General features: G+C 43.3%; 1 protein-coding gene across 2 annotated transcripts in view; it reads left to right on the top strand.

Moving 5' to 3' along the window:
* Positions 1-13021, top strand: part of LOC124607246 (protein scarlet-like) — a 421917-nt gene that overhangs the window by 359732 nt on the left and 49164 nt on the right. For both annotated transcript variants that reach the window (XM_047139521.1, XM_047139522.1), the window contains exons 11-12: positions 6667-6802; positions 9685-9790. In XM_047139521.1, the coding sequence (XP_046995477.1) occupies positions 6667-6802; positions 9685-9790 (242 nt within the window). The remainder of the gene's footprint in view (positions 1-6666; positions 6803-9684; positions 9791-13021) is intronic.

Raw genomic sequence — 13021 nt, 5'->3', positions numbered from 1 at the left:
CCGTTCTTGTAGGCTCTTTTTCCGGCCACAGCGATGTCGGTGATTTGATGTTTTACCAGATTCCTGATATTGACGGTACACTCGTGAAATGTTCGCTACCTCGAAGATGCTGTGTCCCATCTCTCGTGCGCCGACTATAACACCACGTTCAATCTCACTTAAATCTTGATGGACTGCCATTGTAGCAGCAGTAGCCGATCTAACAATTGCCCCAGCTACGTGTTATGTTTATATTTGCGTTGCAGACCGCAGCGCCGTATTCTGCCTGTTTACATATCTCTATATTTGAATACGCATGCCTATACCAGCCTCTTTGGTGCTTCAATGTAGGTCTCTGTTAGAATGGGTGATAGAATCGTACAATGTCCAGACTTGTGGGACAACACCTTGTGCTGGACTGCTTGGGAATGTAAGGGTAGGCGCACTCGTCATCACTTCACATCTCTGCTTGCCATTTGAGAACAAGTAATGGACACCCTAAAACATACTGTATCGTACTTTAACATTGGTCGATTGGACTAGGGAAAAACCGTCCTATCAGTGGGCTGCAGTTACAACACAACACAAACGGTTGCGTTTGGGGTGATGCCGCGACCAGGAGGTGTGGAGTACTGAAGAATGGTGTCGCACTGTGTTCAGTGATGAATATTGGATATGCTCTGCCCCAGATGACCATCGCTGACGAGTACGTTGGCGATCTTGGTAGAATTCCCATTGTACCATTGTTTTGGAGTGGGGCTCCAGCTCTCGGGTGATACACGTCTTCAGAGCGGGAAGTAAGTGTTTATCTCTTTCCGCCATTTCCTCGTGGTGTAAAATGGAAATATCTTAGACCCTGTAGCTACAACGTCAATACAGAAACGGGGATTAGCGAGCATGATATCATTATAACAACTATAGTTACGAAAGTTGATGAAGCAATTAAGAAGGCTAGCAAAGTGTTTTTGCTACAAAGAGCAGATAAGCAGTTGTCAGCATGTCACTTAGAAAGTGAAATGTCATTATTTTGGTCCAGTACAACAGATACACCACGAGGAAATGGCGGAAAGAGATAAACACTTACTTCCCGCTCTGAAGACGTGTGTCACCCGAGAGCTGGAGCCTCACTCCAAAACAATGGAACAATGGGAATTCTACAAAGATCGCCAACGTTAGCGATGGTCATCTGGGGTAGAGCATATCCAATATTCATCACTGAACACAGTGCGACACCATTCTTCAGTACTCCACACCTCCTGGTCGCGGCATCACCCCAAACGCAACCGTTTGTGTTGTGATGTAACTGCAGTCCACTGATGGGACGGTTTTTCCCTAGTCCAGTCGGCCAATGTTAAAGTACGATACAGTATGTTTTAGGGTGTCCATTATCTGTTCTCAAGTGACAAAGTTTAAGCAGATTGTGGATCATGGTCTGAAGAATTGTGTGTCTAGTGAGTGGATTAAGGGCGGAAAGTATCCTCCATGGCTTAATAACGAGATTCGGAAAACAGAGAGGGAGCAGAAGCTGTACTCTTGGTTCAACAGAGAACGCGCCAATGACGACAAGCAAAGATTAGTAGAGGCTCGTGCATATGTGAAAGATCTATGCGTGAAGCATGCAGCTACCACCACCATCACACCTTACCAAAATATCTGGTACAGAATCTGAGAAAACTCTGATCCTATGTAAAACTGCTAAATTGGTTTAAGGCTTCCATCCAGTCACTTGTTGACCATTCTGGAGAGGCAATCGAAGGTAGCAAAACTAAAATTTCACGCTCGAGAAATCGATAACACAGGAGAATCGTACAAACATACCACCGTTAGAAGACTTTCGCATGAACGACATAGTTATAAGCATCCCTGTTGCAGAGAAACAAGTGAAGGAGTTGAAAACAAGTGTCGCAAAGTCCTGATGGGATTTCAGTTCGGTTTTTTAAAGAGCTCTCTGCATGATGGGCCCCTTACTTAGCTTGCATTTTTCGCGAAACTCTTGCCCAGCAGGAAGTCTCAAGCGTCTGGAAAAAAGAGTAAGTGACTCATGCGTATTAAAAGGGCAAAACAACGTGCAGTCAAAACTACAGACTAATATCCCTAACATCGGTTTGCTGCAGAATTCCACAATATCTTCTCAGTTCGATTATAGTAAACGTTCTTAAGACCGAGAAGCTTGTATCCTTGAATCAGTAAGGTTTTAGAAGGCACCGCTCGTGCGAAACTAAATTTGCCCTTTTCTCACATGATATACCGCGAACTGTGGATGAAGGGCAACAGGCATATTCCATATTTCCAGATTTCTGGAAAGGATTTGACACGGTGCCCCATTGCAGGGTGCTAACGAAGGAACAAGCATGTGGAATACGTTCACAGATACGTGAGTGGCTCGAATGCTTCTTAAATAATAGAATCCAGTATGTTGTCCTCGACGGTAAGTGTGCACCAGAGACAAGGGTATCGTCAGGTGTCCCCCAGGGTGGTGTGATAGGACCGTTGTTATTCTCTGAATACATAAATGATTTGGCGGACAGGATGGACAGCAATTTGAGGTTGCTTGCTGATGGTGCTGTGGTGAATGATACAGTGTCGAAGTTGAGTGACCGTAGGAGGATACAAGATAATTTAGACGAAATTTGTAGTTTGTGTGATGAATGGCATCTAGCTCTATATCTAGAAAAACAGAAGCTAATATGGATGAGTAGGGAAGTCAAACCAGTACGTTCCGATGCTGCATTAGTGGTTTCCTGCTTGACAGAGTCACGTCGTGTAAAGATCTGGGCGCAACGTTGCAAAGCGATATGAACGACAAGGAAAGGTGAATGGTCTACTGTGGTTTATTGGGAGAATACTAGGAAAATGCGGTTCATCTGTAAAGGAGACCGCATATAGGATGCTGGTGCGACCTAGTCTTGAGAACTGTTTGAGTGTGTGGTATACGTAACAGGTCGAATTAAAGGAATACATCAAAGCAATTCAGAAGCGGGCTGCTAGATTTGTTACTGGTAGGTATAAAAGACACGCCAGCGTTGCGGAGATGCTTCGGAACTCAAATGGGCATAAATTCAAATAGGAATCCCTGGAAGAAAGGCAACGTTCCTCTCGAACAACATTATTGGCAAAATTTAGAGGAACGACATTTGAAGCTGACTGCAAAATGATTGTACAGTTGCCACATACACCTAGCATAAGGACCACGAAGATAAGATATGAGAAAGTAGGGCTCTTACAGAGGCATATAGACAGTCGTTTTTCCCTCATTCTGTTCACGAGCGGAACAGGAAAGGAAATGACTAGTAGTGGTACGGCGTGCCCTCCACAAAGCGCCCTAATGTGGATGCGAAGTATCGATGTAGATGTAGATGTGCATGTAGATGTAGACGGAGAGACGCAGCGGTATCAGTCTTGGTCTCATGATGTGGGGAGCTAGTAGGTATGACTGTAGATCTGAGGAGAGGATAGAACGAGTTAATGAGCACAACTACTTGAGTGCATGCATCTAGGCCAGATGGGGGTCTATCCTCATACTACGTCACACTGACAAGTGCGGTTATACTGCCCAGTTCCTTGTAAGTTTGACTTCATTTTGTAATCGCTGAAATAACATAACATACCCTCCAATTTCTTCTTGGCCTTCTGTGCGCTTCTTTGCTTTAGCCGGACAATGTATTACGTTCTGCTCTTCGACAAACGTAGAATATAAACTTTCGTTTCTTGTGTTTTTTATTCTACTATTAATTTGGAGTAACACATGCTACATTTAAAATTGCACATATTCTCCCTATATAAAGACTTATTCTGAGATAAATTAATAAGTTTCCAGGGTCTAATTATTAATGGTATGACCATAATCTTAAGATCACGAGCAACCTTCCCTTAACGTCTATCGGTTTGCTGTTAACAATAATGCTGTGGGTAAATTTTGCCACAAATTTGACTGCGTATATTGTCATACGTTACTTCGATATTCTTATATAATGGTAAAAATATGCTCTTGGCTCCGAAGCTCTGATTACGCTTAGTGGTAGCTATTCCATATTCGTGAATCATCCTCTATAAATTCTATTAGGAAGCTGACGCTTTTCGTAATGTAACGGCTCAATTCTGATTACGTTTCCGCTGAGCAAAAACACTGCGCCTTCAGCGTCAGCCATTCCGAGACTAGTATAATTGCATCTGCTGTTTCCTCTCGCACCGACGAGCGAGCTGAACTAGGACACTGTTCTTGCCGTGGCACGAGTGGTAGCAGCGCGGGAGACATGCGATGGACGTCAATTATGACGTAGCCGAGTCCGTGAATTCTGACCGCAGGCGCGTCTGGGACAAACGCAACGCCACGGAAACTTGAAATATGGGACGAAAGAAGCAATTCAGATTCATCTGCAGCCAAGGTTCTTACACTGCTACAGCTGCCGCTACAATGGTTACACATTTAGATGTTGGATTGATTCCTGGAGGTGAAAGGACACTTGAGGTTACTGACAGCAAAGTAAAAGGGGTCCAAGAAAAATTCATGCAATCACTTGATGAAGAATTGCATGCTCAATTCAGGATAGGCAACACTGATTGTATCTTCTTTGATGGACGCCAAGATCGCAATAAAGTTCTGTTGGATACAGGTAACTCATCAGTTTACACGCATTGCGAAAGAAGAGCATTAGACTGTTCACTCCGAGCCAGTGGAGGATGTCTTTGCCATTTTACTCCAGAGGAAGTCCGCTGAAGCGATTGCTGGCCATCTTGTGTATTTGTTAGAGAAAAACAGCGTTGATAAAAGGAGTGGTGGTGACTCAACGAATTTTTAATACAAGTTGGAAAGGAGATGTCATGCACTGGACTGAGATAAAGTTGAATCATAAACTCTTTTGGTTGGTTTCTGCTCTTCATACCACGAGCTACCTATGCGGCACTTCATCAAGCAGTCTAATGAATAACTTTCTTTAATAACAAGTGGCGTGGTATGAACGACAACATGCTTGTTAGTTAAACGGAACTGAAATAGATCCCTCATTTGTCAGAGTATCCTTTCCAGAGCCAATGTTTCCAATTAGTGACATTGTTGTCAAAACGCTTTCTACAGACCATGCTTAGCGTTACAGGATAATTTAAGCTATAGGGACAGGTGCACTTGCAGCTGATCTGGCGTTATCATAGATTTCTCCTGTAAGCCACTTTCGGTGGGTAATAACTGTAACTAAAGTTTGTCATACATGAATTTCAAAACATGCCCTTGAAGGTAACAACTTGAAGATGTCAGAACTGCTTGTGGAGTACACTGTTGACGTTTTCTATCCCTGTTGGTTTTCAATCAAATCAAAGCTCTCCTGGATGCAAGGACCCCGCCACATCAAAATGGTTCAAATGGCTCTGAGCACTACGGGACTTAAATCTGAGGTCATCAGCCCCCTGGACTTAAAAATACTTAAACCTAACTAACCTAAGGACATCACACACACACACGTCCATGCCCGAGTCAGGATTCGAACCTACGACCGTAGCAGCGGCGCGGTTCCGGACTGAAGTGCCTAGAACCGCTCGGCCACAGCGGTCAGCCTCCGCCACATCCTTTATCAACTGAAGCTCCTCAAATCTCAGATGAAGTCAGTAGCAGATATTGTTGTGCGAACAATCCAACGTTCATTGTGGTTCACATTTAGTAAAATGGTGCTTCAGACACTTTTGTGCTCGGAAAAGCAAGAAGAAAGGATAACAGGGGCCCAAAAGACAGCTGAATCGAGGAATGAAGATGATAATACGTCAGGAGACCTATCTTTTCGGGGTAGGGAAATACCTGCAGTAAATCCAAATGCAACTTCACTTTCGGAACTGATAGTCTCGTCAAAAAATATATATGAAACTCCACTTTTTGAAAACTCAAAACTTTAGGAATACGAAAGTTTTTTCAAAAGCCAATGATAGTTCCAAAGTGGCCATGTCGTGGACAGTCCATACAGAGGCGTGTGAAAAAAGTAGCAGAGGCCTCTGGCAAAGTGTATCCTCATGAGAAACGAGAATGACACATAGAGGTCAGGAAGCAAGCAGAACGAATCGCAGCAAGACTCGATGAACGTTGTTGGTTGAACCTTTTTACATTTTTAAAAAGTGTTTTCAGAATTTAATAACAGAAACAGAACATATAGGAAATTGTTTTAGTTCACTGAACCAAGTTTTGAGCAAAATTCCCCCTTTTGTAGGAAATTTCAATATACAATATAATTAAGCGCAAATTTACCCTGCTAGAAGTTTATCGATGCCTTAAATTAGGATACTGCACATCAAATGGCACATTTTTGGACACCATAATTCACAAAAATCACGAACATTATTTTTGCCCTCTAAGATGACACGCCCTGATCTTACAATTCTAAATCTCAGTTTCTCCAGTAAATGAGACCTTACACAGTTGTTCTTTGTTTGCTATGTTCCACCCTTTAAAATGCCAACTGACACTACGTTCTCAAACATGTTACATATCGCTCTACGAAGATGACGAGACACTTTGCTTTCAAACTTGGTGCATATCTCTCTATGAGGATGGGGAGAGAGGGTTTCATGTTGTGGCAATATGCGGCATTGCTGTGTTAACAACGTTGTGTTCAGGTTTCATACCAGCTGCTCGAACTAGTGCATATTTTGTAATGTTTCCCTGATCTACGAGAGCCGCTGTATATTGAGGGTCGGTGCGGTCCACAGCTGCCGGGTCAGGTGCTGGAGCCGGTGCTGTTCGTGGTGGTGGCGTACTGGATGGTCGGCCTGCGGAACACCGTCTATGCCTTCACCATGACCGCCCTGATAGCCGTGCTCACGCAGAACGTCTCCACCGCCTGTGGTGAGTACTCTTCACGGCGCCACGTGTGCCTTTCTACACAATAGATTTAAATCAGTTGAATACTAATGGGCCGATACGAGATAACTGCTGCCAACACACCCACAAGCTCGAACGCGTCCGCAGCCGTTTCCAAAAATTCTTTTCAAAGTACGGTTCGTGACAACGGCATCACATTGTTTCATATATCAACGTTTCGATCATTGTTGTGAGAATGCAATCGGGGTGATGTACTTACTTGGCACGGTTGCCGTAGCGTTGGTCTGTACAAAACATGAGGACGCGTTCGCACACCGAAAACTTTGTTCTCTGGAGACTGGTTTGATGCAGCTCTCCATAATAGTCACTCCTGTGCAAACCTCTTTTTCTCTCCATAACTACCTCAGCACACATCCATTTGAATACGCTTCCTGCTGTGAAGTTTTGTTCTTCCCATGTAATTGTTACCCCAATCACCAAATTTAGATTCCCCGACGTCTCAGAAAGAGATCTGTCAACTGCTCCGTTCTTTTCGTCAAGTTGTTCCTTTGCCTCGATTTTCTCCTAATTTGGTTTCTGTAACTCCTCATCAGTTACTCAATTTACTCTTGTAACATACAGATATCTTCTGTGAAATCACATTTGGAAAACACCTATTCTCGTTTGGACTTCTTATCACCCACGTTTCTCTTCAAAACAAGACTACACTCCAGACAAACACTTTCACAAGAGACTTACTTACACTTAAATTTTTATTCTGAGTTAATAAATTTTTCTTTTTCAGAAACGAATTTCTTTTTTGCTGCCAGTTTGTATTTTGTACCCTCTCGTCGGCTATTTTGTTCCACCCAAATATCAAAACGGATCTACTACTTTTCGTTTGTCATTTCTTAATCTAATTCCCTCAGCAACGCATGATCTGATTCGCCTAACTTCCATTACCCTTGTTATACTCTTAATTGTCCTGTAATCTCTTTTGAAGACCCTATCCACTACGTTAAATTGATATTCCAAGATCATTGGCGTGTCTGTCGGAATTACATTGTCATTAGCAAATCTGAAACTCTTTATTCTTTCTCCCGGAATTTTAATTCCCTTTCGAAATTTATCATCGGTTTCCTTTACTACCCGGATAATGCTTTTGGTATAGCCACATGAATTCGTAACGAAACATACAGTGACAAACAGTGCTGTCTCTATGTGAAAATGGTGAATGAGTTTGTGTTTTGTTACTAAAAGCAGATTATACAGTGAAATGAAACAACATTTTATCTTACGCTACATGAATATGTAGATTCTCGGAACAAAACTTTGACTGTTCCCTCAAGTTCCATCACGGAAATCAGAGTAACGCAACAGGCGATCATGAATCCGTCTGTTGAAAGTGCTACAGCCGTTGGATGATGAACGGTTTCTTCAAAACCTGGCAAATAAAAATGAAATGATTTAAAAATATTGCATTAATTTAGTGGTTGACCTGTGTAGCCTAATTTTCTTTTGAACAACAAAGAACATCAGTGCGTTGATGTGAGTTTCATGCGATATACAATATATCAACATGAAACATTTTGTTAGGATAAGATATCGTTGTTTGATTTCCATGTAAAGATGGTGTCACATTCCGTGTTTCAGGATAAAGGAACTTTGGTAATGTGCTATTGTAAGTATATAATGCAATGAAAAGTGGCTCAACATTCCAATTTTTATTGCGTGATTCGTAGATTTCCGGGAAAACAGCGATTATTTCAATCTGAGGCACTATGAAAATCAAATTCACGTATCATGTCATCATACTGATGTAATGAAGCTATCTGATGAAGATTTGTTTCCTTGACACTGATGTTTGCAAGTAATAATAAAATTATTTAAATACTGAATCGGTTTTTTAACTGATAACTCTTACCAGAGTAAACTTTCCGTACGGTTCTTACCATGATTTATCTTTCTAAGCCTATCAGTTTCATTATTTTGACTATGTTTACTATAGATGTGATGTGCTATAATATTCGCGTTTCTATGTTATTTAACTCTACTCAGGATTTAAATCTTATTATTGTGTGGAATGCTTTCCCTAGGTTCCCAAGTGCTGTGATAGTATCCAGATTTTTTTCTTCACCGTTCTTGCTATTATTATACGTAAGTTCAGACCTGCATTTGTGTTATCTTTAGCTTTCGTGAAATTTTTTCTGGTATTCTGTATATTATTTCCTTTTAGAAACATGGGTTGGCAAACTGATCTTTCGAAAGTTACCACGTTTATACTTCCGTGTCTTCTTTGGCAGAGTAATGATAGCTCTTTTACGTTAATTTGGTGGTAACCACTCTGTTTCACTGATATACGTCAATTTACTGATTATGACAGCTCTCGCTGAGTTTCGTACCATGATATACAATTTATCGAATCATGATAGTTCACACTCGAATCATTATTTGTTCTTTCAAACACGATTTGCACTATAGCATTACCTAATTCGTTCTACCATCTCTCGCATCTTGCCGAGAGACCACTAATCAAAGTCATGCATCCATTAGACGTATTCCTTTCATTGTTTCTTCTGCAGTGTAGAGGATTTGTACACCCACTAGGTAGGTTAACATATCTGCTATCCCCTTTTCTAAATTTCTGTTGAATTTTCAGTACACGGAGTCTAATCTGACCTCGGATCGCCTCTTTTCCAGTTTCTTTACAAGTCTCTCCCACTCATTCTTACTTTAACCGACCACAGACTGGGCTGCTGCTGTCATAACTCTCGCCTCCACGCTTCCGCGGATACCTCCCTGCCCACACTTACATTGCTGCGTCTAGGCGTTGTCCCTGGCGAGAGATATAAAACCTGTAAGATATTGTTTACAGCTCCTCGGACAGAGGCTAACAATGGGCAGTTACAGATGTTTTCCGTTCGCAGGCTGGTTCTTCGCTGCTGCCTTCGAGTCGGTGTCCATCGCCATGACGTATCTGGTGCCCTTCGACTACGTTCTGATGATCACCTCCGGCGTCTTCATTAAACTTGGGTACGTGCGCTGCTGCAGCCACACGTTGCTGTTGACCTGATTACCTTTCACAGAACTGTCCACAACGTGTACAAGTTTTCACAAAGTGGGCTAAATCGGCAACTAAGGTAAAAGGTGTTTAGTTAATCGACTATGTGTGAGCTGAAAATTGTATTTGTTTTAATGTCAATTATAAAATTTGTATTCCCCAACACACTGCTGGCTGTCAAAATTGAAAAAAAAAAAAAAAAAACAGAAAACACATGAAGATGGCATGAACTAGCGTCAAATGGCATGAAATGTACTACGTGCTTGAATATGCAAATGTTGGCTTTTCACGGCAATCACACCAAGCAGGAAGGACTACATCTACACTACATCTGCCATTTACACTGCCCAATCACATTAATGTGGCCTCCTATCAAAAGCCTGAGTAACCACTTTTTGCAGCAGGAGGCATGCAGGAAGAGAGTCAGTGAGGTTCTGGCAGGTACCGACAGAGATGTGGACTCATGCCGGCTCCAGTGGTATTGTCAGCGGCGCTAGATTTCTTAATTGAGGATCCATTGCGCGAACAATCTAAACGGGATGGCCCCGCAGATTCTCGACTGGGCTAAAATCCGGGGAGTTAGTTGCCCAGGGGAGTGCAGTAAAATCGTTGTTGTACCCTTAGAACTACGCATTTACACTGCCAGTTATTGGCACGTTGTATTGTCCAGGTGGTGGATGCCATGCTGAAGATGAACTAAATGGGTACAGGGGTCGTCACGATTTTCAAACATAGGTGCCTACTTGTGTTGATCCAGTGTGGTTTCCAGAATGGCGAGATCACCTGGGGAATGCCCTCTATCCGAACGCTTCTGAGGATATTGGAGTTTAATTGCTTTCAGGCGTTTCACATTGAACACGCCAACGACCGTCTGTCCGATGAAGCTTAAAACGCGATTAATATGAAAAGACCTCCTGTCTTCATTCAGTGGACGTCCATCGGCGTTCGTCACTGAAGAACAGCAGTCAGAATGGGTGCATGAACCAGGCACATGTTGCGGAAGCTCATACACAGTAAATGTAAATATCGTGTGACTAGGGGTTCCCGTCGGATAGGCCGTTCGCCGGATGCAAGTCTTTCTATTTGACGCCACTTCGACGAGTTGCGCGTCGATGGCGATGAAATGATGATGATTAGGACAACACAACACCCAGTCCCTGAGCGAAAAAAATCTCCGACCCAGCCGGGAATCGAACTCGGGCCCTTCGGACTGACATTCTGTCGCAGTGACCACTTTTCTTTTTCTTTTTTTTTAATTTTTATTTTAGTTCATTTTTATACAAATGGATAACAGGAAGGCCGTTCCTCTTCGGCTACATACACAGAATAATAGGAAGTCGGCCCGTTACGACAAAGGATGCTCCATACTATAGTCCGCTGCGAATTTTTGGTTGACTGTCGTCTCGTTGCTGTGTTGTTTCCGTTGTTTGTTCAATCTCATAAAAAAAAGGAACTGGGAAGAGGTCCTATGGTTATCTTCTCATGTCATCGATAATCCAGCTTCGAGGCGGATTATGGAATGCGCTCCAAGTAAAATTAGGAAAATATTGCCTATATTTAGGGTTCTTGACGATCGCACAATGTCGTTCGTTGAGGTAATACCAAAAATCGAGTACTGTCTTTTAACCTTTACCGAATAGGTAGTGAACAGCGTGGCCGCTGATCCACGTCACAGAGTTCGTTTTTGCTCTTGAGAAATACATTTCACCGGGGAAGTGATCGGCTAGTTATCCTGTCGGGAGTATTTCGTGTGAGAAAAGCCAATATCTGACGCACCAGATACCAAACGTCCTTTGCCGACCCGCATTCGAAACGATGTTCATCCGTGTCAATCACTTGGCATGTGGCACACAAGGGTGAATCAGCGAGGTGGATGTGATGTAGGCGGGACTGGCACAACTGTTTCCTATTACCACTCGGCTACCGGGGGCGGACATATACAGTAATGTTTGCTCAACGGTCGTTGAGGAGACATTGTTCGTAACCCCTCGGATAGTCTAGGTGGTCAGTTACTCAACAGTTGCATGTCTGTTCGTCTGCACACATCTCCACAGCCGTCGCGGTATACTTCAACCACAGCAGCAAGCAAACAGTTTACAAACTTTGCCTTTTCGGAAAGGCTTTTATCCTTGGTCTGAAAGCCAATGATCGTGCCCCTCTGGACGTCAGAGAAATCGCTCCGTTTCCATATTTCACTCAGTGACTGCACTGTTTTCACGTTAACCCCTCCCCTGATTCGCCCCCTCCCCTCCACCCCCGCCCCCCGAGACACTTTATATGCACTCAACTAACAGTGCTCCACCTGCCGACGGTGAGTGGTCTTTGCAAGTTGACTTCGAACGTAGCCTGTGGTCACATTAATGTGACTGGACGGTGTACCTTTTATATATTAGTAAAGATTAAGTAGCAGGTTTCTCGTTCACGGACGATTTGAGTGTTGTTCGCGAGAAGTTGGTGTTGTACCTCGCATAAGGAGGAGAAACGCCTACGAAGAAATGGCGTAATACGACGGAGGCTGGAATGTGATGTACTGAGACTGCAGCTTATCGTTTCACGATAGTGTTGCTCCCATTGGTTAGGATCCGATGACTGTCATGCGAATGCTGCTTCAATGGGCTCCGGGGGATCGGAGAACCTCAACGGCCGCAGACGACTATTGCCCGAGAGGGCAGACATGTTCTACTCGGCTATGAGAATAATAAGACCACGTCACGAACCTGCAGCAATGCAGATATCCACGAGAACAGTGCGACTACGTATGGGGCACCACGATCGGCGCGGCGACCTCGTCTTTCTTTGACGCGGCACCAAAGAGAGGCGATATGGTGCCCATCGACAACACTAATAACAGGAGTGACTCCACGTCGCCTTCACAAATGAGTTCCGCTTCTGCCTACGGCATTCCATTGGATGGATCAGTGCGGAACATTGTCATATTGCATTGGCTGTCGTCATACGCATCCAGTACGGGACGCTATTATGTAGCCCAATAAACTCGACAGCGACCGCTACTTTTCCGATGCGTTTTTCTCTACATTTGAGGAGTCTGTGACGTTACTTTTCAACAAGATTACTCTAAACTACATGTTATGTGTGCTGCGCTGACCTACCTCGACACATTTCCACAGAATCCTTTACTTGTTTCTGGCTTTGGACTTCGTATCAATATTCGAAGAGTAGGCTCATGTGGGAGCAGGATCGAA

This window comes from Schistocerca americana, chromosome 3 (assembly GCF_021461395.2).
Source record: "Schistocerca americana isolate TAMUIC-IGC-003095 chromosome 3, iqSchAmer2.1, whole genome shotgun sequence".
NCBI lineage: Eukaryota > Metazoa > Arthropoda > Insecta > Orthoptera > Acrididae > Schistocerca > Schistocerca americana.
Note: the sequence above shows the minus strand (reverse complement) of the source record. Positions and strands in the feature narration are given on the sequence as shown.